This window comes from Lontra canadensis, unplaced genomic scaffold (genome assembly GCF_010015895.1).
Source record: "Lontra canadensis isolate GAN:19392208 unplaced genomic scaffold, GSC_riverotter_1.0 scaffold29, whole genome shotgun sequence".
NCBI classification, from domain to species: Eukaryota; Metazoa; Chordata; class Mammalia; order Carnivora; family Mustelidae; genus Lontra; species Lontra canadensis.
This window is the reverse complement of record NW_022631023.1, coordinates 7,332,186-7,358,160: the sequence shown is the minus strand read 5'-3', so window position 1 is coordinate 7,358,160 and position 25,975 is coordinate 7,332,186. Positions and strand designations below refer to the sequence as shown.

The 25,975-nt window shown below is 44.1% G+C and overlaps 1 protein-coding gene across 3 annotated transcripts in view; it reads right to left on the bottom strand.

Moving 5' to 3' along the window:
* KCNJ6 (potassium inwardly rectifying channel subfamily J member 6) overlaps positions 1-25,975 on the bottom strand; it is a 263,591-nt gene that overhangs the window by 66,351 nt on the left and 171,265 nt on the right. For all 3 annotated transcript variants that reach the window (XM_032865328.1, XM_032865326.1, XM_032865325.1), the window contains one exon: positions 1,207-2,127. In XM_032865328.1, coding sequence (XP_032721219.1) covers positions 1,207-2,127 — 921 coding nt within the window. The remainder of the gene's footprint in view (positions 1-1,206; positions 2,128-25,975) is intronic.

The following is a 25,975-nucleotide window of genomic DNA, read 5'->3' as shown; positions in this document are numbered from 1 at the left end:
ACAAAGACTTTTACTCACATTTTCATTGTTTGCTGCACTTAAAAAAAACCTAGCACAAATGTTTCCACCACTCTAAGAGAAGTTAGTTAGATGTTATGACTTTGCCTTTTGGGTACTGGGAGGTGGAAATAGGGGATAAATGACTTTCAAGGAATGATCAAGATCAGTTTATGGGCTGAAGAAGACTCTGGGGCCAGGTTGTTGGCTGGGTATTTTTGGATTTTATAGGTGAACCATGAGCCTCAGGTTGCAGACTTCAAAGCACAGAAGGGCAGACTTCAAAGCACAGATCTTGCATATCTAAAGAAGATTTTAAGTCTAATATTGATAACTCCAAAGAACAGGAAAGAAAATAATGAATTTGGGTTCCAGTTAATACTTTTCCTGTGGGGCACTGTTCTTAGCTTAAGTCAGAATGTAAGGATCTATTTTGTGGAATGTTACTGATGAATATGGGCAGAACCTGCCTTGCTGTTGGGATGTTTAACACTATAAGTTCAGATATGAGTGAAGACATCAATAAAACAGACTGTTTCTCTATTTTGACGACAGGTCACACAAATGATCAGCCATTAATAGCAGAGGGGTCAATAGGATTGCAATGAATGGATCCTCAATTTTTTTCCTTTCCTGCTAGAATTATTTACTGGATCCACAATGTTACGTCAGTTGGGGGTTCAGCGGGTAGAGTACGTGGAAAGACACCTCACCTGCACTTGATATAAAAGAAAAGCCAGTGCTATGGGTCTTGCAAATGGCTTCCAAAGAAGAGGTGAAATTACATTTTTATTAAAGCAATTTGTCAGGCTTCCTTTGAAAGGCTTAACTTTTCCCCCCAGGCTTGCCAATAAATAACCTCAAGTATTTAAATTAACCAATGTTTTAGAGCCACTTAAAAATGTCTTCAGAGATGGATAAGATTTTAATTTAAGGAAATACTTGGAAATTTAAAATATAATAAGTGGTGCTTTCAAAAAATTATTTATTGATTTTTTTTCCAAAGGTTCTTAAAAAGTTAAATTATTAGACTTCTTGGTGGGTACACCAAGGTTAGAGGACACATAGGCATATTATTTCATGAAACAAGGGGATGGAGTGAATAGTGAATGAAATTCAATTTACATATTTTATCATAAATAAGTATGTCAGATCCAGCTTAAAATGAACATTGATCCCACAGAAAACCCAGGATGGAGCACACCTTACCTGTAGCTTCCACCATTCCTTCAAGGATGACCACAATTTCCAGTTCCTCTTTGGGCAGCTGGGCTTTGGAGATCTCCCAGAAAGGACTCTGTTGGTTAATTTCGTGGCTGATGATGAGTGGTGATACCAGAAACAGACGGTCATCCCCGGTGTAATACCCTACATTGATATCTGTTTGGTTCAAGGGGATGAACTCACCCTCTGAGGTCTGTTTGGACTTGATCAACTTGGCTCGGATGGAAGCCTCAACGATGTGGGAATTCCTGAGATCCCCTACTCGGAACATCAGGCATAGTTTCCCATCTCTCATGGAGATCACTGCATGGGTGGAAAAAACCAGGGTCTCTGCCCTCTTCTTGGGTTGTGATATTTTTACAAACATGCATCCCACCATGAATGCATTGACAATGGACCCCAGCACAGACTGGATTAAGAGGAGAATAATTCCCTCTGGGCACTTGTCCGTGATGACCCGGTAGCCATAACCGATGGTGGTTTCTGTCTCTATTGAGAATAAAAAAGCAGAGACGAACCCATTGAGGTTGGTGACACAGGGAGTCCATGAAGGGTCCTCTATGTGGTCCATATCTCCTCGGATGTATGCGATTAGCCACCAGATCATCCCAAAAAAGAGCCAAGTCACTGTGTAAACCATGACAAAAATCAACAGGTTGAATCTCCACTTGAGATCTACTAAGGTGGTGAAGATATCCGTCAGGTAGCGGTAGGTCTCCCTCACATTGCCATGGTGGACGTTGCATTTCCCATCTTTCCGCACATACCTCTGGATTTTCCTTTTGGTCCGGTCTCGGCTGATGTGTCTTGGCAGGTCATCCCTGGCCTGCTTAGGCAACTTTGGCTGGTGAATGGCCACAGGGCTCTCAACATCCTGATCCATGGAGTCGCCCTCCAGGACATTAGCTAGTTAGTTTGGAAGGAAAAAAAGAAAAATGGAATGAAATGCTGGTTCTTTTGGGATCATGGAAACCACTGTGTATGGTGTATGGGAGTGAAACCAAATAGCATTTGTGTAGCTTTTAACAGAATAGATGAAGCCATTTTTATTTGGCATCTCTGGACAGGCCTTTAGTTGACATGGACTCCGGTGCCTTGTAATCTAGCTCATGTGAATACTTCGCCACCCTCCCCACCAGGACAGAGCTTACTGTTGTGAAACTGTCTCCCTCCAGCAAGTTCTAAGAGTCAGCCCCTACATGGGACATTCCATCTGAGATGTCATCACATGGGAGAGGCAACACACCCTGGATAAAGAAATAGTTCAATTCAAACTGTCTTGGTTCTGCCACTGAGCTGTTGTGGACTCTTGGCATGCTATCTCTTATGGGCTGAATTGTGCCCTTCCTCCCATCTGTGTTGAAGACCTAGCCCCCAATGTGATTGCACTTGGAGATAGGGCCTTTAAGGAGATAACTAACAATAAAGTTGGAGCCCCAATAGAATAGGTATCCTTAGAAGAAGAGGGAGAGACACCAGGGGTATGCATCAGGGTAGGTGCACACAGGTGCTCATGTAAGGACACAGTGAGAAGGTAGCCATCTGCAAACTAGGAAGAGAGGTCTTCCAAACCAAGCAAGGTGTACAGAAAGGAATCCTGCCAGCTTCTTAATCTTAAACCTCCAACCCCACCTCCCACTCTGATATTCTGTTACGGCAGGCAGCCCAAGCAGACTAACACATCATGTGAATTCCTTGTGCCTGAGTTTCCACATTTACAAAATCGTGATCATGTCACCAGATTTATAGGGTTGTTATAAAGTTGAATGAAACCATGTATGTGCTATGTGCTTGCATGGAACAGACTATAATAAATATCTCTTTGTCTTAAATTGTGCCTGTAGTACTCCCCTTATATAGGGAAAGAATTTTGAATGAGCTCTTCAAACTGTGACCCGAATTTCAGAGCTGAAAAATAAAAATTCTGGTTTATATTGATAAGCATGCATGCCTTATACTCTAATGGTTGATTTCATGCCAAGGTTAGGAAAAAAAAAGATGTGGGGGAAAAGTTTTCTCTCTTTCTATGTGTTACACGTTTTATTTAGTTTCTGCCTCAACATGTAACATCTGCAATTTTGGCTCATGGTTATTTCCTTTCTGACAGCCTTCATGACTCATGCATTGGTACAGTCTTTAGCTAACAGTGCATTAGGAAAACTCTTCTAGAATCTGAGTGCAAGGGAAATTTGGAAATGATACTGCTAGTAAACACATAAGCCACTGTATGAAACTACTTGTTCAGTCAATAATTTTAAAGCTTCCTAAAAGTTTTATAAGCCGTTTCTTACCCCAGGCTTTCATCCTGAGTCTTTGACTCTGCCATGCATTTTTCTCTGTGGTAACTACTTGTTCCCCTGGGTTAAAGGAGAAGCACAGTCTGCTGAGAAAACATTTACCTGAATAAGAAAATAGTTGCAGAGAGGACCTGAGTGGTACCAACTTCAGTTATAGATTAACCTTGTTCATGGTTGGTTAGTTTCCTTAAAAATCAATCCCATAGATCTGTTTTTATATTTCAGCACAAGGAAGAGACAGCACCTGGTCTGCAGAACCTCCTGTTTGGTTTGACAACCTTGACTTTGAGATCACTGCCCCCAATAGCCTTCATTTGTAAAAGAGAAACTTTGCTTGTCCGTTTCCTTCTTCCAACAAAGAGACCAGGACAGGAGTCAAAGGGAAGCAGCTGGGCTCAAGACTCAGGATGGGATGGAGGTGGTTGGGGTATCTGAATGGAAGCAGAGGCCTGCACTCCTATAAGGTGGGGATGTGTGTGGCCCAGAGTGGTCATGCCTGAGCTCCAGCTACTAATTTTGCCCTGGTTGGGAGTCTCTAAATACGACTTCATGTGGGATGAACTCTGGACTCAAACCTACCACGGTGGGGAGCCTTTGTTTGCAGGACACAAGGGCCCAGGTGGATCTGGTGTATGGTTTTGCCGTGACCCAGGTGGTAAGCTCTCAGACTATACAGAGCCACCTGAGTCCTTTGTCCTCAAGTCCTTCAGTCCTTCCAACCCAAAGAAGAGGGCTTGTCAGATTAGATGACTCTTAACAGTCTTCAGTGATATTTCACACTTTAAAATGTCACAGAGGAAATATACTACCCCCGCCCCCCACTCCCCCTTGAAGGTGTTTCCTTGCTTTTCCTGGCTAGGCCATAACCTTCAAATTCAGGCATTTAACCTGACATGGAGGAACCTGTCTGAATGGTTAATGAGTGAATAGAGACAAGTGCTCTGGTTACTCCTGGGAGCCTGCCAGTTGATCCACCAAATTCTTTTTTTTTGTTGTTGTTGTTTCCTCTTTTTCTAGCTCAGGACTGGGCCACATTTCCCAGGTTCCTTTGCATTGAATCCTGGCCTGCCTGGAGTTGGTATGTCTTGCCAATTCAAGGCTTTAAATAGAGAATGTGTCCCCTCCTACGCTCTTGCCCCTTCTATGGAAGAGTCAGGAGGTGGTAGAGGGGCCTGGGTCCCTAGTCAGTGGCAAAGAGCTGCCATATGACTAGAAACAAGAAAGAAAAAGATCATGTTTGAGCCATTATGTATTTTGTGTCTATTATCAAACCCAGCCTTAGCTCTCATTTTATGGGCAGCCATACTGACTCCGAGAAGCAGAAAGAAGTGTCATCTGGGGGACTGACATGGGAAAGAGCCGGTAGAGAAGAGGGACTGTTTGAGTATGGCCTGTACAATGAACTAGCATATGGTTAACTGAGGTCTTGGGTTTGGTATTAGGGAAAATGTAAATGCATATGCTGCTTAAGTGCCCTTTTAAAACAGTTAAAAATGGAATCAAACAAAGAAAGCCAAACCTCCTGGGGAGGGGGGTGGGAAGGTGGTCTTTAAGGGTGTCCCTGTCGATGAGGCAGTGGCTGCAGGCAAGTTGCATCCATGGGAAGATGGGGAAGGGGTTCAGAATATGTCGCCCCCCCAAACATGCCACTTTGGCACACTGATTATTTTGAATTAAAGATACTTACAAAAGAGCTAGTGCAAGGCCCCCGACCCCCCTGTTCTCCTGAAAGCAGGAGATTAATCTCCCACGTGACAGAAGCATTTCCCTTACGGAGAGGGCAGAAGACGCTCGCACCACAAGAGACGGGGAATTTGGGGCTGAGAAGGCTGTGTAGACAAACCTTGTTAAACTAATGCGCATCTTCCTCATGCCTTCTTCACGACTTATGACCCACGGCCCAAACTCCTTTGTCTTGCCAATTCTTCACACATTTTCTCTCTGAATAGACAGCTTCCTGCTCTGTCGCCCGTCCTGTCTGTGCTCTTCAGTCGGGCTCCCATGGACATGTGTGTGCTTTTCTCCTGCGATTCAGTGATTCTCAGGCCCAGCCAGAGAGCAAGAAGGAGAGAGGAGAGTGCTGGCTTTGGGCAGTGGGAGTTAAGGTGGGGCCTCTTTCTTCACAGGGGCCCAGGGCAGGGGCAGGCGAGGGATTGAGAGAAACCACAAAGCCAGTGACATGTGAAAGGACTTGGGGAGCAGAAGACACCGGTGGAGGAGTCCCAAGGGGCAGAAAGGGTGAGGCCAATGGGGAGGGGGGTATGGAGTGCGCAGAAGGAGGGCCGAGCCTCCAGGCTGTGTGCCAAGTAACTGCGGGAAACCCTAGATGAGGGAAAGCAGGGCATCCCAGGCTGAGCAGGGAGCGAGGCTCAGCAGCCCTCAGCAGGAATGCAAATGCGTGTGAGGGAGATCCAGAAGGGAGCTTCAATGATGGTTCCTAATGTTCCTTTCGCGCCTGGAATCCCAGGTGTGGATTTGAGGGGGAATGTGAAGTGCATTTGCAAGAGCCTCGGAGCTGCTCAGAGCCGCATTTGGAAAGGGGACCTGTCGCTCGGGGATCCTGCGCAGACTTTGACGTTAACGCCGGCCGTATGGTCAGACCCACCCTCCGCACCTGCTGGTCCTTGCGCGTGCTTTTGCCGGTGGCTTGACCAGAGAGGACGTAGAGGAGCTCTCTGCTACCTGTGCAGTGTTGGACCGTGGGAAGGAGGACCGCGGCGGCAACGCAGAACATCCTCATGCTTTCCTTCATGCGCTTTTTACGGGATTTTGGCTTAAAGTAAATGTGGGTCTGTGTGTTAAAGCAGCTGTTTCTTATCCCTCTCTCTCTTTTAGAAAGGTGAACAACTGATGGGAAAAAAGCCAAGGTGCAAAATAGCCTCGTGTTGAAATTTAACCTGAGAGAAATAATAGCAGGGGACCGAGCCGCAAGCTGGAGGGGCCCGACCCCTGAACCGTTGGGATCCTGCTGTGGAATCTGCAGGGCCGCTCTCGCCCAGGGAAGGCTGCTGGGGTGCCCTGGTCAGTATAAATGTTCTCCTGATGGGAAATTGTTACATTTTAAATTACATATGAATTCTTCGGGTGATGCTTCCACCGACTAGGGAAATATTTGGAAAGTACCTCAAGAATCTTTAACGCTTTTCGGAAAACCCAATAGGAAAGCAGGAGAGATCTCAAACCCTTGTGCAAAAATCAGACGCTGGAAGGACGTGCAGACCGATGTTAACAGGGTAACTCTGAGTGGGTGGTTTATGGGTAATTTAAAAATTAAAAAAAAATACTTTGGTTTTTCTAGAATGAGTTTCTATCACTTTTATAATAAAAAAGAAAAAGAAAATTTCAAATAAAACCTTGAGACCCTTTTAGTGCATGATTTAAGGAATCGGAGAAAATCATAACTAAACCCCCACTGTTGGGGTTTGAAATGAAAATATTATGTTAGGTGAAAAAAGTCAGATATGAAAGAGCAAATATAGTATGATTCCACTTACGTGAGGTACCTAGGAGAAAAAAATGCATAGAGACAGAAAGGTTATCAGGGGCTAAGTGGAGAGCGGAATGGGGAATTATTTGTTTGTGATGATAAAAGAAATTCTGGAAATGGATAGTGGTCACCATTGCACAACATTATGAGTGTACTTAATGTTACCAAACTGTACACTTGAAAGTGTTTAAAATGGTAAATTTTATGTTACATTATGTTTTCCAAAACTTAAAAAAATTACTCAAATATTTCATGTATTACCTTGAGTCCTTAGATGGTCTATCAGATGTGGATCATTTTTATTTTACCTTACTTTCTTTTTTTCACCCCTGCATCAAAAGAATGTGGTCAATGTGTTTCAGCATTCTTGATTACAGGCAACTTAAAATGAGGGGCATTGGAGGAGGAGTCAAGATGGCGGAGAAGTAGCAGCTGAGACTACTTCAGGTAGCAGATCAGCTAGATAGCTTAGCTAAAGATTGCAAACACCTACAAATCCAACAGGAGATCGAAGAGAAGAACAGCAATTCTAGAAACAGAAAATCAACCACTTTCTGAAAGGTAGGACTGGCAGAGAAGTGAATCCAAAGCGATGGGAAGATAGACCACGGGGGTAGGGGCCGGCTCCCGGCAAGCGGCGGAGCAACGGAGCACAAAATCAAGACTTTTAAAAGTCTGTTCTGCTGAGGGACATCGCTCCAGAGGCTTAACCGGGGTGAAGCCCATGCGGGGTCAGCGTGGCCTCAGGTCCCGCAGGGTCACAGAAGGATCGGGGGTGTCTGAGTGTCGCAGAGCTTGCAGGTATTAGAACGGGGAAGCCTGCTACAGAGACGGAGCCGAGGAGTGAGCTCACAGCTCGGGGTTACCTTGAACCGGTCGCAGGCTCCGTCAGCTCGGAGCACGGCTGGAGGCCAGGGTGACGGGAGTAATTGGGCGCTGTTCTCTGAGGGCGCACTGAGGAGTGGGGCCCCGGGCACTCGGCTCCTCCGGGCCGGAGACTGGGAGGCCGCCATCTTCATTCCCGTCCTCCAGAACTCTATGGAAAGCGCTCAGGGAACAAAAACTCCCGAAAGCAAACCCGAGCGGATTACTCAGCCCGGCCCCTGGTAAGGGCGGTGCAACTCCGCCTGGAGCAAAGACACTTGAGAATCACTACAACAGGCCCCTTGCCCAGAAGATCAGCAAGAAATCCAGCCAGGACCAAGTTCACCTACCAAGGAGTGCAGTTTCAATACTAAAGAGAGCAACGGAATTCCAGAGGAGGAGAAAGCAAAGCACAGAACTCATGGCTTTCTCCCCATGATTCTTTAGCCTTGCAGTTAATTTAATTTTTTTTTCTTTTTCAATTTTTTTCTCTTCTTCTGCCAAATTTTTTAACTTTTACCTTTTTTTAACGTTTATAACTAGTTTATCGAATATATATATATTTTTCTTTTTTATATTTTTTTTCTTTATTCGTTTTCTTTTTTAAGTTGTTCCCTTTTTTTTTTTTAAGATTTTATTTATTTATTTGACAGAGAGAGATCACTAGTAGGCAGAGAGGCAAGCAGAGAGAGAGGGGGAAGCAGGCTCCCTGCTGATCAGAGAGCCCAGTGTGGGGCTCAATCCCAGGAGCCTGGGATCATGACCCGAGCCGAAAGCAGAGGCTTTAACTCACTGAGCTACCCAGGTGCCCCTGTTTCTTTTTCTTTTTCTTTTTTTCTTTCTGAACCTCTTTTTATCCCCTTTCTCCCCCCTCACGATGTGGGATCTCTTCTGATTTGGTTAAAGCATATTTTCCTGGGGTTGTTGCCACCTTTTTAGTATTTTACTTGCTTCTTCATATACTCTTATCTGGACAAAATGACAAGGCGGAAAAATTCACCACAAAAAAAAAGAACAAGAGGCAGTACCAAAGGCTAGGGACCTAATCAATACAGACATTGGTAATATGTCAGATCTAGAGTTCAGAATGACGATACTCAAGGTTCTAGCCGGGCTCAATAAAGGCATGGAAGATATTAGAGACACCCTCTCGGGAGATATAAAAGCCCTTTCTGGTGAAATAAAAGAACTAAAATCTAACCAAGTTGAAATCAAAAGAGCTATTAATGAGGTGCAATAAAAAATGGAGGCTCTCACTGCTAGGATAAATGAGGCAGAAGAAAGAATTAGCGATGTAGAAGACCAAATGACAGAGAATAAAGAAACTGAGCAAAAGAGGGACAAACAGCTACTGGACCATGAGGGGAGAATTTGAGAGATAAATGACACCATAAGACGAAACAACATTAGAATAATTGGGATTCCAGAAGAAGAAGAAAGAGAGAGGGGAGCAGAAGGTATATTGGAGAGAATTATTGGAGAGAATTTCCCCAATATGGCAAAGGGAACAAGCACCAAAATCCAGGAGGTGCAGAGAACCCCCCTCAAAATCAATAAGAATAGGTCCACACCCCGTCACCTAATAGTAAAATTTACAAGTCTTAGTGACAAAGAGAAAATCCTGAAAGCAGCCCAGGAAAAGAAGTCAGTAACATACAATGGTAAAAATATTAGATTGGCAGCAGACTTATCCACAGAGACCTGGCAGGCCAGAAAGAGCTGGCATGATATAATCAGAGCACTAAACGAGAAAAACATGTGGCCAAAAATACTATATCCAGCTAGGCTATCATTGAAAATAGAAGGAGAGATTAAAAGCTTCCAGGACAAACAAAAACTGAAAGAATTTGCAAACACCAAACCGGCTCTACAGGAAATATTGAAAGGGGTCCTCTAAGCAAAGAGAGACCCTGAAAGTAGTAGATCAGAAAGGAACAGAGACAATATACAATAACAGTCACCTTACAGGCAATACAATGGCACTAAATTCATATCTCTCAATAGTTACCCTGAATGTTAATGGGCTAAACGCCCCAATCAAAAGACACAGGGTATCAGAATGGATAAAAAAACAAAACCCATCTATATGTTGCCTACAAGAAACTCATTTTAAACCCAAAGACACCTCCAGATTTAAAGTGAGGGGGTGGAAAAGAATTTTCCATGCTAATGGACATCAGAAGAAAGCAGGAGTGGCAATCCTTAGATCAATTAGATTTTAAGCCAAAGACTATAATAAGAGATGAGGAAGGACACTATATCATACTCAAAGGATCTGTCCAACAAGATCTAACAATTTTAAATATCTATGCCCCTAACGAGGGAACAGCCAACTATATAAACCAATTAATAACAAAATCAAAGAAACACATCAACAATAATACAATAAGAGTAGGGGACTTTAACACTCCCCTCACTGAAATGGACAGATCATCCAAGCAAAAGATCAACAAGGAAATAAAGGCCTTAAATGACACACTGGACCAGATGGACATCACAGATATATTCAGAACATTTCATCCCAAAGCAGCATAATACACATTCTTCTCTAGTGCACATGGAACATTCTCCAGAATAGATCACATCCTCGGTCATAAATCAGGTCTCAACCGGTATCAAAAGATTGGGATCATTCCCTGTATATTTTCAGACCACAATGCTCTGAAGCTAGAACTCAATCACAAGAGGAAATTGGGAAAGAACCCAAATACATGGAGACTAAACAGCATCCTTCTAAAGAATGAATGGGTCAACCAGGAAATTAAAGAAGAATTGAAAAAAGTCATGGAAACAAATGATAATGAAAACACAATGGTTCAAAATCTGTGGGACACAGCAAAGGCAGTCCTGAGAGGAAAATATATAGCGGTACAAGCCTTTCTCAAGAAACAAGAAAGGTCTCAGGTACCCAACCTAACCCTACACCTAAAGGAGCTGGAGAAAGAACAAGAAAGAATCCTAAACCCAGAAGGAGAAGAGAAATCATAAAGATCAGAGCAGAAATCAATGAAATAGAAACCAAAAAAACAATAGAACAAATCAATGAAACTAAGAGCTGGTTCTTTGAAAGAATTAATAAGATTGATAAACCCCTGGCCAGAATTATCAAAAAGAAAAGAGAAAGGACCCAAATAAATAAATTCATGAATGAAAGAGGAGAGATCACAACAACACCAAAGAAATACAGACAATTACAAGAACATACTATGAGCAACTCTACGCCAACAAATTTGACAATCTGGAAGAAATGGATGCATTCCTAGAGACATATAAACTACCACAACTGAACCAGGAAGAATAGAAAGCCTGAACAGACCCATAACCAGTAAGGAGATTGAAACAATCATCAAAAATCTCCAAACAAACAAAAGCCCAGGGCCAGACGGCTTCCCTGGGGAATTCTACCAAACATTTAAAGAAGAACTAATTCCTATTCTCCTGAAACTGTTCCAAAAAATAGAAATGGAAGGAAAACTTCCAAACTCATTTTATGAGGCCAGCATCACCTTGATTCCAAAACCAGACAAGGATCCCATCAAAAAAGAGAACTACAAGACCAATATCCTTGATGAACACAGATGCAAAAATTCTCACCAAAATACTAGCCAATAGGATTCAACAGTACATTAAAAGGATTATTCACCATGACCAAGGGGGATTTATTCCAGGGCTGCAAGTTTGGTTCAGCATCCGCAAATCAATCAATGTGATACAACACATTAATAAAAGAAAGAACAAGAACCATATGATACTCTCAATAGATGCTGAAAAAGCATTTGACAAAGTACAGCATCCCTTCCTGATCAAAACTCTTCAAAGTGTAGGGATAGAGGGCACATACCTATATTATTATCAAAGCCATCTATGAAAAACCCACTGCAAATATCATTCACAATGGAGAAAAACTGAAAGCTTTTCCGCTAAGTTCAGGAACACGGCAGGGATGTCCATTATCACCACTGCTATTCAACATAGTACTAGAAATCCTAGCCTCAGCAATCAGACAACAAAAGGAAATTAAAGGCATCCAAATCGGCAAAGAAGAAGTCAAACTATCACTCTTCGCAGATGATATGATACTATATGTGGAAAACTCAAAAGACTCCACTCCAAAACTGCTAGAACTTGTACAGGAATTCAGTAAAGTGTCAGGATATAAAATCAATGCACAGAAATCAGTTGCATTTCTCTACACCAACAACAAGACAGAAGAAAAAGAAATTAAGGAGTCAATCCCATTTACAATTGCACCCAAAACTATAAGATACCTAGGAATAAACCTAACCAAAGAGACTAAGAATCTATACACAGAAAACTATAAAGTACTCATGAAAGAAATTGAGGAAGACACAAAGAAATGGAAAAATGTTCCATGGTCCTGGATTGGAAGAATAAATATTGTGAAAGTATCTATGCTACCTAAAGCAATCTGCACATTTAATGCAATTTGTATCAAAGTACCATCCATTTTTTTCAAAGAAATGGAACAAATAATCCTAAAATTTATATGGAACCAGAAAAGACCTCGAATAGCCAAAGGAATATTGAAAAAGAAAGCCAAAGTTGGTGGCATCACAATTCCGACTTCAAGCTCTATTACAAAGCTGTCATCATCAAGACAGCATGGTACTGGCACAAAAACAGACACATAGATCAATGGAACAGAATAGAGAGCCCAGAAATAGACCCTCAACTCTATGGTCAACTAATCTTCGACAAAGCAGGAAAGAATGTCCAATGGAAAAAAGCCTCTTCAATAAATGGTGTTGGGAAAATTCGACAGCCACATGCAGAAAAATGAAATTGGATCATTTCCTTAAACCACACATGAAAATAGACTCAAAATGGATGAAGGACCTCAATGTGAGAAAGGAATCCATCAAAATCCTTGAGGAGAACACAGGCAGCAACCTCTTCAACCTCAGCCGCAGCAACATCTTCCTAGGAACATCGCCAAAGGCAAGGGAAGCAAGGGCAAAAATGAACTACTGGGATTTTATCAAGATCAAAAGCTTTTGCACAGCAAAGGAAACAGTTCACAAAACCAAAAGACAACTGACAGAATGGGAGAAGATATTTGCAAACGACATATCAGATAAAGGGCTAGTGTCCAAAATCTATAAAGAACTTAGCAAACTCAACACCCAAAGAACAAATAATCCAATCAAGAAATGGGCAGAAGACATGAACAGACATTTCTGCAAAGAAGACATCCAAATGGCCAACAGACACATGAAAAAGTGCTCCATATCACTCGGCGTCAGGGAAATACAAATCAAAACTGCAATGAGATATCACCTCACACCAGTCAGAATGGCTAAAATTAACAAGTCAGGAAATGACAGATGCTGGCGAGGATGCGGAGAAAGAGGAACCCTCCTACACTGTTGGTGATAATGCAAGCTGGTGCAACCACTCTGGAAAACAGCATGGAGATTCCTCAAAATGTTGAAAATAGAACTACCCTATGACCCAGAAATTGCACTACTGGGTATTTACCCTAAAGATACAAACATAGTGATCCGAAGGGGCACGTGCACCCGAATGTTTATAGCAGCAATGTCTACAATAGCCAAACTATGGAAAGAACCTAGATGTCCATCAACAGATGAATGGATAAAGAAGATGTGGTATATATACACAATGGAATACTATGCGGCCATCAAAAGAAATGAAATCTTGCCATTTGCGACAATGTGGATGGAACTAGAGGGTATTGTGCTTAGCGAAATAAGTCAATCAGAGAAAGACAACTATCATATGATCTCCCTGATATGAGGGAGAGGAGATGCAACATGGGGGGTTAAGGGGGTAAGAGAAGAGTTAATGAAACAAGATGGGATTGGGAGGGAGACAAACCATAAGTGACTCTTAATCTCACAAAACAAACTGAGCGTTGATGAGGGTAGGGGGGTTGGGGGAGTGGGGTTATGGACATTGGGGATGGTATGTTCTATGGTGAGTGCTGTGAAGTGTGTAAACCTGGTAATTCACAGACCTGTACCCCTGGGGATAAAAATATATGTTTATAAAAAATAAAATAAAAAAATGCGGGGCATTTTGCCATGTGAGGTCTACTACGGAGCTCTAAAAAGACTTCACTGGGAAGGAATTTCTCTGGTCAGAAGTAAGCAGTAAATTAAAATACATTGTGAAACCAGATAAGGGGAAGGGGAACTGGGAAGAGATTAGCAAGCTCAAACCTAAATCTGTCTTGGGTGGAGCGCAGAAGGGGTTTGCTCAAGGAGGTGATGAGTGTGTGTTTGTTTCTTGGTAGACAAAAGCTGGGATAGTGGGACATTTGATAAGCAGGAATAGCATGTGTGAACGTCTAGAAGGGATGAAACAGTTTTGTTTGGGAATGACAGAGGTTTTGGAATAGAGAGCATGTGTGGGGGAAATGGAGGGAGCCAGGAGGGCCGTGGATGGGAGCCAGGCTGGACCTCGAAGTCTTCTATACCAGGCTGTGGAGATTGTTCTTAAAATGGGGAGTGATATGATTGAATATTTTACGTATTTTATAAAGACCCCTCTGGAGGGTAGTCATGCAGAGTAGAGATTAGAGGGAAGCATAGGCAAACTTTTTCTATAAAGGGCCAATGGTAAATAGTTTAGTCTTTGTAGGCAACATAAGTGTGTTGCATATTCTTCTTTGTTTTTTCAAAAAACTTCTTATAACCCTTAAAAAATGTAAAACTAATCCTAGCTCATGAGCAGTACAAAAAGAGGTCACAGGCTGGAGCTGCTGAATTCTGGAGACAGGGTACCAGCAAGGAGGAGAAAGAGCTAGGTGCTGGATGACGGGAGCAGTCATGAGGATGAAGAGGTGGCAATGGATTTAGGGTTGAATAAGAAGCAGGATTAAGATCATTTGGAGATTAGTGACTGTGGAGGGGTGTGGGCAGGGAATCATCTGGGGGATGGCAGGATGGTGCTGGAGGCATAGGGGTAGAAGAAGATGCTGGTTTGGGTTTGTTTGGTTGAGAATGTCTGCAGACACTCAGGTGGGTGCTTCTGAGGGAAATCAAGTGTGAAGCTTAGTGGTAATGGACTGGGCTCCAGGTTTGGTAGGTTATCAAGCACACAAGGGGAAGCTGCCATTGTGGGTGTGGGTAGAAGTCCCCGAGGGGACTGTGCAGGGTGAGAAGAGGATATAGAAGAGAGGATCCTGGAAACTGATTACATGAAGAAGTCAGAAGTAGAGGAGCAGCAAGAAGAGGGGCAGAGGAAGGGATAAGAGGTGTGAGGGGCAGGAGGAGAGAGCAGGGCAGGAAGCCAGGAAGGACTCCAGCCCAGGGGTCAGAAAAAGGGGGCGTTATTCGGCACACACTGTGGGGACAACTGTAAGCCCACTTGGAAGAAAAGTCATGAGTCCTTTCCTTATTTCTTATATCAGAATAAATTCCAAGTGGATTAAGGATTTAAATGCCAAGAAAAAAAAAACCCTACAGAAGGCGTAGAGGATGTATTTTTGTAATTGTAAGAGTTGAGAAAGCCTTTCTAACCATGATAGGAATCCAGAAACTATTTTCAAAGACTGGTATTTTTGTCAGTACAAAGATTTTAAGTGTTTGTTAAAAAAGTAAGACGACAAACCAGGAAAAATATTTGCAACACATAACATGTATAGTCCCAATTTACAAAAGCAATAAATACCTCTGTAGAAAAAAAAACGATCATAGGAAATGAATACGGATTTTATAAGAGAAGAAATATACAGAGCTAAAAAGCATATGGAAAGACTGTTCAACCAAGTAAAAGCAATGCAAATATAATAACTTTTTTTTTACTCTAAACTTGGTGCAATTAGAAAGGAATGGCAAATACAGTATGTGAAGTGAGAGGCAGTGGAATTGTGAATGTGCGTGTTTTGGGGCAGTGTAACTGACAAGGTCTTCCTGGAGGTCAGGGGATAGGAGGTCTCACATTTTAGGAGTGATTAGATGCCTTGGATCAGCAATTCAGGGTCTAGACATTTATTCTAAGGGAACAATGCCACAAATGTCCATCAATTGTATGCAGGGGCTGTATTTCAGCCTCTCTCATAATAGTGAAAAATTAGAAACAACCTAAATGTCTGTCCACAAGCACTGGCTAAACATACTGTTGCAGATAGCATCAGTGGAATGCTAAGTGGCCATTAAAAATGATTTTCCAGTATCTTCGGGTCTTCAACTCTTTGTGCCAAGATCAGCTTCTTACTGAGGACTAAATTTACCCCCCCCTTTTAAAATTGCAGTCATTCCCACCCAGAATTCACCTTAGTCTTCCTTGTGCTACTGTTTGCTTTTCCTGTATCAATTCTCACTCTCAAGGTCAAAGGGATTAGTTATTATGTGCTGGTGATTTTGTTGGGGGGTGGTGTCATCTGAGTGATGGGGTTTAAGGTCAGACTGTAGTGGGTTCAGGGGTGATTGTTCAGGGAGGGGGGTGAGAAAAAAGAAGTATACACAATGTGTTTAAAGTGAGGGGGCTGGAGGGAGCTGATGGAGTGGGGACCTTGTGCGTGTGTGTGTGTGTGCGTGTGTGTGTGTGTGTGTGTGTGTGTGTGTGTTTCTATGTGCTGAGAAGAAGCCAAAGGGGAGAGGTTGCCCTTATAAGGAAGGGGGCAGTGGTTGAGTGAGGTGTTTCAAAGACTGGAGATCAATCCAAGGTCCTGTAGGGGGAGGGCTGGATAAATACAGAAAAAGGGACAAAACTGCATCCCAGAGAGGTGGGGAGGATAAGGGGATGGAGAAGTGGAGGGAAAGATGGGAAGAAGGTGTTGGAGACATCTCTCATAGGTTTTCTGTGGTGAAGGAGATTCAAACTGGTTCCTTTTCCAGTGTGAATTTCAAACCGTACTTCAGCAGACACATTGAATTAAATCGACATCTAGCAATGCAAATAACTAAACTTGGCGTCATCACAGACCAGGCAAAATTTTCCCCGTGCTTACTAGTCAGGAAAATCATATGAACACAGCTATCTGTATACAACAGGCAAAAGGCGGGAGCAACTCAAGTGTCCACCAGGATGAATGGAGAGGCAAAATGCGGTACACACATACGAAGGGATATTATTTGGCCTTAAAAAGGGAGGACATTCTGCTACAATGTGAATGAACCTTGAGGATATTATGCTGAGTGCAACAAGCCAGACACAAAAGGACAGATACTGTCTGATTGCACTTATACCCTAGAGCAGTCAGATCCTTGGGGACAGAAAGCAGAGTGGTGGTTACTGGGGCTTGGGGTGGGGGGATGGGGTTAGTGTTGCATAGGTATGGGGTTTCAGTTCAGAAAGACATACAACAATGTGAATGTGCTCAGTGAGATAGAAGTATTCACCTAAAAATGGTTAGAATGGTAAATTGTATGTTTTGTATATTTTACCACAATAAAAAAGTAAACTGTGTAAAAAAAAAGAAAAGCACATATATTGGCTAAATGAGAGGAGAAAATTAGCTTTTCTAAAATGCTACAGCCTGAGGATGGGGTGGGATTTTCTTGCCTTACTCACTCCTGCATTGTTTGATTACTGTTCCCATTTAGGACGGAGACACATGTGACAGATAACCCAGAGGTGTGGTTCTAAGTGGTGCCTAAAGTTCAGAATCAGTTTCCCTTGTCCCAGTGCTCATCTTCTTGAATAAGTACCTGTCTTTTGCTTTATTGGGGACTGGTGATGCTGATATGTCATGAGAAGGTGAGGTAGGTTTTATTTGTCTGGTACTTTGAGCTATTGTGACTTTGGGAGGCAACTGTAGTCAGAAATCCAGAGAGACTGGAGAGTTTAGTGTCATTGTGTGGAAGAACATCTCCTGTATCCCGCTGGCAACATGTGACAACTACCAAAGGACAAAGGCTCTTATTAAAATTTTAGCTTGGGGGCTCCACAACATGAACCTAAATTTAGAATGTCTAGTACCCACTGCAAGGTCAGAGGACTAATGCTGGCTGCTCTGTGCATGGATATGGCTTTGTAAAATGTGCAGTTTCAATACTCTGAGGAGAGGAGTGACAGGTTACTTTGGTCTGGATGAAGGAGACTGACATCCAAAAAACTGATTTTTCTTCTCAAAGGATTTCAAGAATCACAACCTTAGACAGAACCACTGGGAACCTTCTAGGACCACCTCATACAGTTGTGTGGGTTGTCCACTGCGCAAGGGTACCCACAGAAGGGGAACAGAAGGGCTCTAAATCCAGTCTGTGCCTTGTCTGCCAACCCACGTGTGCTCCTTTTCAGGCCTGAGTCTGTTCAGAGGAAAGGACGCCTTGGCATTTGCTCTAAAGCATTTACAGGTGAGCAGCGGTCCTGGAGCCCTGGACATCATTTATTTCATCCTTTCCTGTTTTGGATATACATGAAAAAATTAAGGACCCAGGAAGCCTGCTGACACCAGGAGGCAGAGCCAGAGTGAGCTCTGAGATCTTGGATTCTAGCCTGGGCTCTCCTTGTATATCTATGTGTCTTCCCTGTTCTCTGAAGTGGTGGCTACTTCAGGCTTTCCCTCCCTCAGGGAAATTGACTTGCTGGTTTCCTTCTGGAGCATGAATCCTTTATTACTCCTGTGTGGGCTTGGAGTTAGCCAGACCTGGGAAATCCCTGCCAGGAGACCCGTTCTTTGCAAAACAGATTCTTTGTTTGCAAAACAGGTGCAATGCCACCCTGCTGGGTTGATGGGAGAATTAGATGACGTAATGCATGTGGGGCAGTGTAGCCTGGTGACAGGCGATGGTGTTTGGCCCAGGTAGACTGGGGTTGGAACCTGCTCTCCCACCTCCAATCTGTGTGCATTTGTTCAGGCCATTTCTGTCTCTGAGTTTCATTTTCTCCAGTTAGAAAATGAGAATTGTAAGACCTATCTTTCAGGGTTACTGTGAGAAAAAAATAAATCAAACAAATGTAGCACCTGGTACATAGCAGACATTGAACAAATGGTAGCAATTATGACAGGGTCTGGGTCGAAGAAGGTACATAACTTGCAGCTATAATAATCACTAGTTTTATAAGCTCAACATTGTCCTGGAAACTGTGGGAAATTCAGAAGCAATCTGAGACACAGATGGGTAGACCCATCTGGATGTTAAGAGCCGCCTGGTAACATCAGACCTACACACTGTCCTGTATAATGTGCAGTTACATTCTACACTGTGGGCAAGGATTATGAATGTTCCAGCATGCCAGAGACAGAGGTCAGCAGGGGCTGGACTAATGGACAAGGTATCATGAGGGTTGTGAGAAATGACTGTGACCCTTCAGTGTGAAAAGAAGAAAGCCAACCCTCACTGAACATGTACTGTGTGCCAAGTACTGGGCTGGACACAAGAGCCACACAGGAAGTGTTGACCCATCTTACAGATGAGGCAATGGAGGTCTATTGGGTTGAGCTACTTGCTGAAATGTACACATCTAAACTACAGTAGGCATTGGCTTCTTAGGTTGGTATGATTGTTTCTCTTCTGCTGTTGCAGACAGATGAGAAGAAGGGTATGTGCATGTGTGTGGTGTGTGTGCATGTGTTTGTGCATGGGTAGGCTCATGTGCATGTTGGGTGTGTGTGAAGGAAAGAGTGGCAGAGAGAAGGGTCCCCCACCTGTTGCTCATGTGCCATGGCAGCAGATGGCCCTGGTGGGTAGAGAAAGGCAACCAGAGGAGTGGCCGATTTGTGGTTGCTCCTGGAGTAAGGGCCAACTCCAGAGAGGGGAAGGTGGAGCTGGAGAAGGGATAGGGTTTCAAAAAGCCTTTCTAGGACCTATTGTGTCAGCTAACTGTCTGGTAGTTTGGAATATTCTGGTGTCTTTTGGGACTGACAGGGCGGAATGAATGTTTATTGACTCCTTACTCTGTGCCTGCAGTGAGCTTTCTAGTTCTCCATGTTATTTCTCTGTCTTCTCATCCTCCATACAGCTGTGTGGATCACTAATCTGAGAAAGGCTGAACTGTCTACAGCCATACCACCCTGAACGTGCCCAATCTTGTCTGAGAGACGCTGAACTCCTTGCCCAAGTTTACAGTCAGAATTGTGTTTGATCCGGGGTGTTTGACTCCAACTTGAGGACTCTTTCCGTTCATCAAACACCACAGAAATGGGAAATAACCCAGCCAGTGGCACTGGGTGGATGGGTAAGCTAGCCCGGAGGACGAGAGTGCAGAGGGACCACCAAGGAATCAAGACCGCGGGTACCCAAGGAGTGTTCACAGATGGCTGTCGGGAGGAGCAGAGGGTGGAGGAGGTTGGGAGGAGCAGCGAGCAGTGGAAGTAAGAAGCAGGAGTCCAGACTGGTGGGGGGGCATGGCAGTGCATTTGGCAGAGGAGAGGCCCTTGGGTCTGGCAGCAAGGAGAGCACGGGCAACTCTGAGTAGGTGGTCAGAATGAAAGTTGGGCTGCCAGGGAGGTGGTAATGATGGGCTGAAGCTGCTAGAGGCATTCTGTTTGCATGCAAAGGAGGGAGGTGGTAGAGTGGCTGGGAACAATTAGTGTGGAGACTGGTTTTCCAAATGATGGGGAGGTGGGGAAGGAGCCATGGGAAATTCAGGAAGGGATGCAAACAGGATCTCCTGGGGGATTGGGAAGGAATGGAAGGTGAGGCCAAGCATTGCCCTCAGAGGGAAGACCAGCCCCATCCTATCTGCTGAAGACACCATGCCAGGCCCAGAGGGGCTGACAAGGCTGTGCCCAACTCAGAATGGTGACACATGTTCCAGTCCTTTCTTCTTCCTGCCAATGGATTTGGTCATTCCTCTAGGAGAACTCACAGAATAATCTGATTTTCTAGTTTTGAGGAGGCATGAGGAGTGACAGGGAGAAGTGAACAAGTGGTTTCTTACTTCCCCAGTATAGCCGAAAAATGAGACCCCCTCCCTCAGAATCTAAAATTGTGGAAAATCAAATCTTCTACAGTGAGGAGAGGGGATGCTCTTTCAGAACAACTGGCCTCGTAACTGGTGGGTGTGATGTGTCCTGGTAAATTCTCTGGGGCCAGACCAGTTGAGGTTTGCTTCTACCACACCACACTATGGGCTCTCGCAGCGGAGGAGAGAACACTCTCCAGTGCTCACGTTAGCCAGAGTTACAATTTTAGATAAATGTCTCAGTCCACTTCCCACAAATCCCTTTCTGTTAAGAATTCCAGCGAGTGGAAAATTGAATTTCATTTCCTTTGCTGTCCCTGTCCTGGGGATGACAATCACTGGGTTTCAGAAGGAGAAGAAGGGTTCTGGGTTATTCACTGAGAGCAGTCACCACATAATTGAGGTTTTGACATGAAGAGTGCCCATGTTGAAACACCTGTTGGGAGACTCCACCTGCTACTGGCAAAAAAGGAGAGGGCGCAGAGAATCAGGCACTGAGGGTGTTTACCCGCTCTAACAAGGTAAGTTTCATTTTACAAGACAAGTGTTATTTCCTTGAATCATGCCCCCCCTTGACTTCACATTTAATGCACAAACTATAGGCATCATGTTGTTTAACTTTGCACTTGAAATTTACGTGTTTTGAACCGATTAATGCCGACTTCTTCTCTTCCTACGAAGGCTTGTTCTCTGAATGTATTTCACTGATTACACTAATTCCTGCATCAATAAAAGAGAATTACTTTTACTAAGATGTGGTTTGAATTCCTAGTGAAACTCAATCAGAATGTAAAAGGCCTGCATTTTGCACCTCATAAAATCTGTGCTGTTCTGGAGAAAAGTGCAGTTGGTATTTCAGAGTCTTTTGAAGAGAAGCAGGTTCCCCTCAGTCATTGTTTTAGCACTCGGATAAACCCCTTAGCTGGGGCTCTGTGGGGGGAATGCACTGGATTTGGGGTCCCAAGATCCAAGTCGTCACATAACCACTTAGTCCCTTATCTTGAGCCACTGACCTAGCTTCCCTGCCATCTTGGTGTCCTTAGACGGCTGCTAGATACCCTACCCCACCACCTTCCACCCTAAACAATATTACTATCCACATTTTTTTTTCCCTAGGGAGAAATTAGAAATTTCTTTTAAAAAGGAAGCTTGGTGTGTTTTGTTCGACTAAGTAAATTGCACTTGATTTACTCTGGAGAGTAAATGACATACAATTTTAGCCATAAGTTCTCAAAACCTTCGGCAAAGTTTCAGCTGAGGTGAGAGCCTTGTCTCACCATTGACTTACATGTATGATTCGGTTCCATGAGGCTTGCAGCTCCCTCAGGTGCCAGGGAAGAAAATGCCTCCCTCCTCCTGCATCAGGCACTCAGGTCCATTACCTACACCTTCATTTCTTGGATAACTCAGTTTTCTGTAAGGGTGTGTCAGCACTTTGGGTTGTCTTCAGAATGGGACTTGACTGATGGCAGGCCGCCAGCTGCCTGAGAGAGCATTCAGCCTCACCGGCTTCCCTTGTAGCTGTCTCTTATATTTTAAGTGTTTTTCTCATTTGTATCCATCCTTGTGTGTTGTGCACCAAAGGCTCTGAGATGCTGATAAGCAGGGGCCTGAATCCTTAGGCTGGATGTGAGTTTCTGGTTCTCTGTGTTGCCAGGCTCCAAGGATGTAATTTTTCTTCTGAAAACTGTTTCCCTGGATGGGGATACTTTGTGAACAGCATGTGGTGGGTTTGCTTGCATTAGGGCTGAGAGTGGGGGCATGGTTTTGAAGTGTTCCCACTGGGGCGGCCTTGCGTGGGATGTGGCTGCCTGCACGTGTTTCTCTCCTTTAGTCTGTGCAAACAAGAAGGGGCCTGAGGCCTCCAAAGGCTCTGAAAAGGGGGCCAAGTGCAAGGTCTGCATGGGGGAGGGAGCAAGATGGGAGGAGTCCTCAGCCTCCAAGCCCCCTCCAAGTTCAGGAGATTCTATAAATTAGGCTAAGTCTACTGGTGTGCTACTAAGGTGTCTGAACAGTGGGGGAAAAACCCCACAAAAGAGCCCTGATCTGAGCATTTACCAGTATCTATGGTATTAAAAACTCTCACCATCACTGATTTCAAACCATCAACTATTGACTAGCTCTCAAAATTCCTGAATATTGAACAATCAGCTCTCAGGAGCTGGAATGAGCTTACTTAACACCCTCATGGATCAAATCCTGCATCCCAGAAGTGAGGGCAATGCGATCCCATTGTACCTGAGAGCTGGTGGGGAGAGAGGGTGAAGGGGAAGGGAAATGATAAAATAATGGGTTTAGGAAACATTGCCTCCTCTGCCTCCCTCCTGGAGAGTTCTAGAACAGGTTAGCATAGCAATGGTTCTGAGACATCCTTTTATATATATATATATATAAATTTTATCATTATAGGTAATAATATGATTACATAAAATTGCTTAAATTTGTTTCTCCCAGAATTCATTTAACTCACTGAAGCTCGGGATGACCATGACAGCCAGGTTCTGAAAATATGTTTTTGAAATATGTATGGTTTGCAGGTTTGTGGAATACACATGGAATTGGAGAGTCAGGCCCACACTTTGCTGTCCTTACAACCTGCTCAGGGCCAGTGCCTTGCTCTCCCCTTGCCTCCAACAGAATCCCATGCTGCTGCCAACATGACTCTCAGCACCCCTATTGTTCCATGAGCACACGCACACACCTGCGCCCTCCTCTGCCTCCTTCGTATAAAGAGATGTGACTCAGTCACTCAGCCAGGAGTAAAGATGAGAGTGACATATTATCCAAATAGAGGCAGAGTCTCTGACACAAATGGGAGGTTAGCTTAGACTCTGTTGCTAGACTCGGAGAGGAGGATGAAAGTAAAGATTCTAAAATAGAATCACAGAATCAGAAATGGGGGCAGCCCAAGGCTGGGAACTACCTACAGGCTCTTGGTGGTGCTTTTCTACTTTCACCCAACCCATCTCTCTTATCATCACCCACAAGTGTGGCGACCCCTCTCAGGATGGAAGGGAGCGCCTGGACCTCCGCACCCAGTTTTGATTTGGCAATTAGGGAGGTGATGCCAGTATCCTGGTGTAATATCCAGATCAGACTCCATTCCAAAGGATCCAAGCAAGTCCCTGACCCTTCCCAGAGAGCACAGTGTGAGGCCACAGGAAGGAAGGGGTACTGAAAGCCTGCATTAATTGACAGTCCTTGAGGTGACTTGTTTGGTGGAAACCCAGAGCTGGAGGCAGAGGACAAAGGGACATCACTCTAAATGAGGCCCAATGCCACCTCGCTGGTGGAGGCTAGGGGCAAAGAGTTCATCTCCAGAGCAGCATCTGTTGCTGTTGGAACTGCATGGAATTCCTAGGGGAAAAACATGCTACAATCAAGTGCCCTTCCCTGAAAAATGCTTGCTATCTCTGCTGGGATGGTATTGCCCATCACAGTGTCCCATGGGCCATGTATGGCTGGGCTTTTGAGGGGAGGTGGAATGGCATCAAGGACCTCAGTGATGGGATGCATCATTAGGGATGCACTTGGGGCTCAGGATTCCATAATGGAAGGAGCCTTCTCTCCTCCTGCCTCTCACTGGCTTCCTAGGCAGCAAGGCCATGGATGAACTTCATGCAGAGTCTATGTGAGAAAGCAGAATGCAGTTCAGAGCTCGCTTTAAAGCAGATGAGCTGAAATATGCTTTCCCAATGTCCCAGTGCAGGCTTAGCGCTCTATCTTGGCCATTTTGGTCTCCCTACTTCAGCTGCATGCCCACCATATGCCAACCATTGTACTAGGCCCTGGGGACAATAGGATAAATAAAACATAAATCTCTACCAGGGGAACTCCAAGTTCTTTTGTGGCTGAAAACTGGTCTGAGGTCAGAGTAGGAGGTGGGGGAGGGAAGATACTTTTTTGAATTAAATAAGATGTTCTTTTAAAAGTTGTTTTGGCAGAGAGGTGACAATCTAATGGGCACGGGGCCTTTTGGGGGGTGGTAAGAATGTTTGAGAACAGGGGTTGTCCGACATTGTCAATATACTAAATACTATTGAAATGCACTATAAAATGATTCATTTTAATGTTATGTGAATTTCGCCTAAAAAAGAATTTGCTTTAGAGGGTAAAAATCCAGAACTCTGATATCTCGAGAAGGTCATGACCCCTCCACCTGCCTAAGCCTGAGAACCACATGCATAGCTGGGAGATAGAACATGTTGAGACATCTGCCCAGGGCCACCACCCTCATGAGGAGATGGAGAGGGATGAGGGCACCGGGCAGGTGAACCCCGCATCACCGACCTGGGGAAGGCTCTCCCTGGACACCTATTGCTGTTCATCTTTATGGGCTAGAGCACCAGTAGTGGTGCCCAGAGCCAGGCTAGAACATTGGGCAAGTCAGATGTTTTAATAACCAGTGGGTGTGATGAATGCCTCTGAGCTTCAACCGACTTTAGCATTTCATGGTCACTGGACTGGAGGTAACACCCTTAATGATGTTCTTATGCAAGTTGCGCACAAGTTGTCACCTTGGGTTGTTATAGTGGACGGGATGACACCAAGCTTTTCTTTTGAGATCAACTTTCCAACAAATTACTTGGGTGCATCATATTTTCCCTTTTGAGATATTGGACTTTTACTTCTATTTCTCAACACTCTCTTCCTAGGTTGGCACTGGAATGTCAGGGATGGAATTAAAAAGTTATTTAGGAAACACTTGCTTGTTCTTTCCTTGGGGCTCCCACTCGATGTTAGAGCCTGATGCTGAGAGAAGGACCCTTTCTGTTTGCCTCTGGGTAGGCTTGCTGGATGAGGAAGTCACATTCGGGGTTAGAATGGCCAGAAATCAGCTGGATTTGTGCCCATCATTCATTCACTCCTTAAAGCAGTACCTCACTTTAACCTACAATACTTTGTGGGTGTTGGACAGGCAATGGAAATATTTGCATCGTCCTTCTCCCAGGGCAGGTGGCAGGTTTCTCTTAGAAAATAAAATGCATTTATAAAGTGAAGCAGAGGGAAAATCAAGAGGGTGCTTTCTCTGCAGTTCTTTGCTGGTTGGTTAGTTTGTTTCTGGTGTCACTTTGCTAGAAGGAGGAAAATTTCCCTAGTGATAGCCTTGTCTGACCACAGCTGATCTTGAATTGAGTCTCCAGTCCTGGAAGGGAAAGAGGTCTGGAAAGGTCTGTTGATTCCCTCCTGCCCTTTCATAGCCTCATGAGCATGAGTTTGAGTGGGCTCTGGAACAAGGTCTGAGCACCAGCAAAGGCCCTGGCTA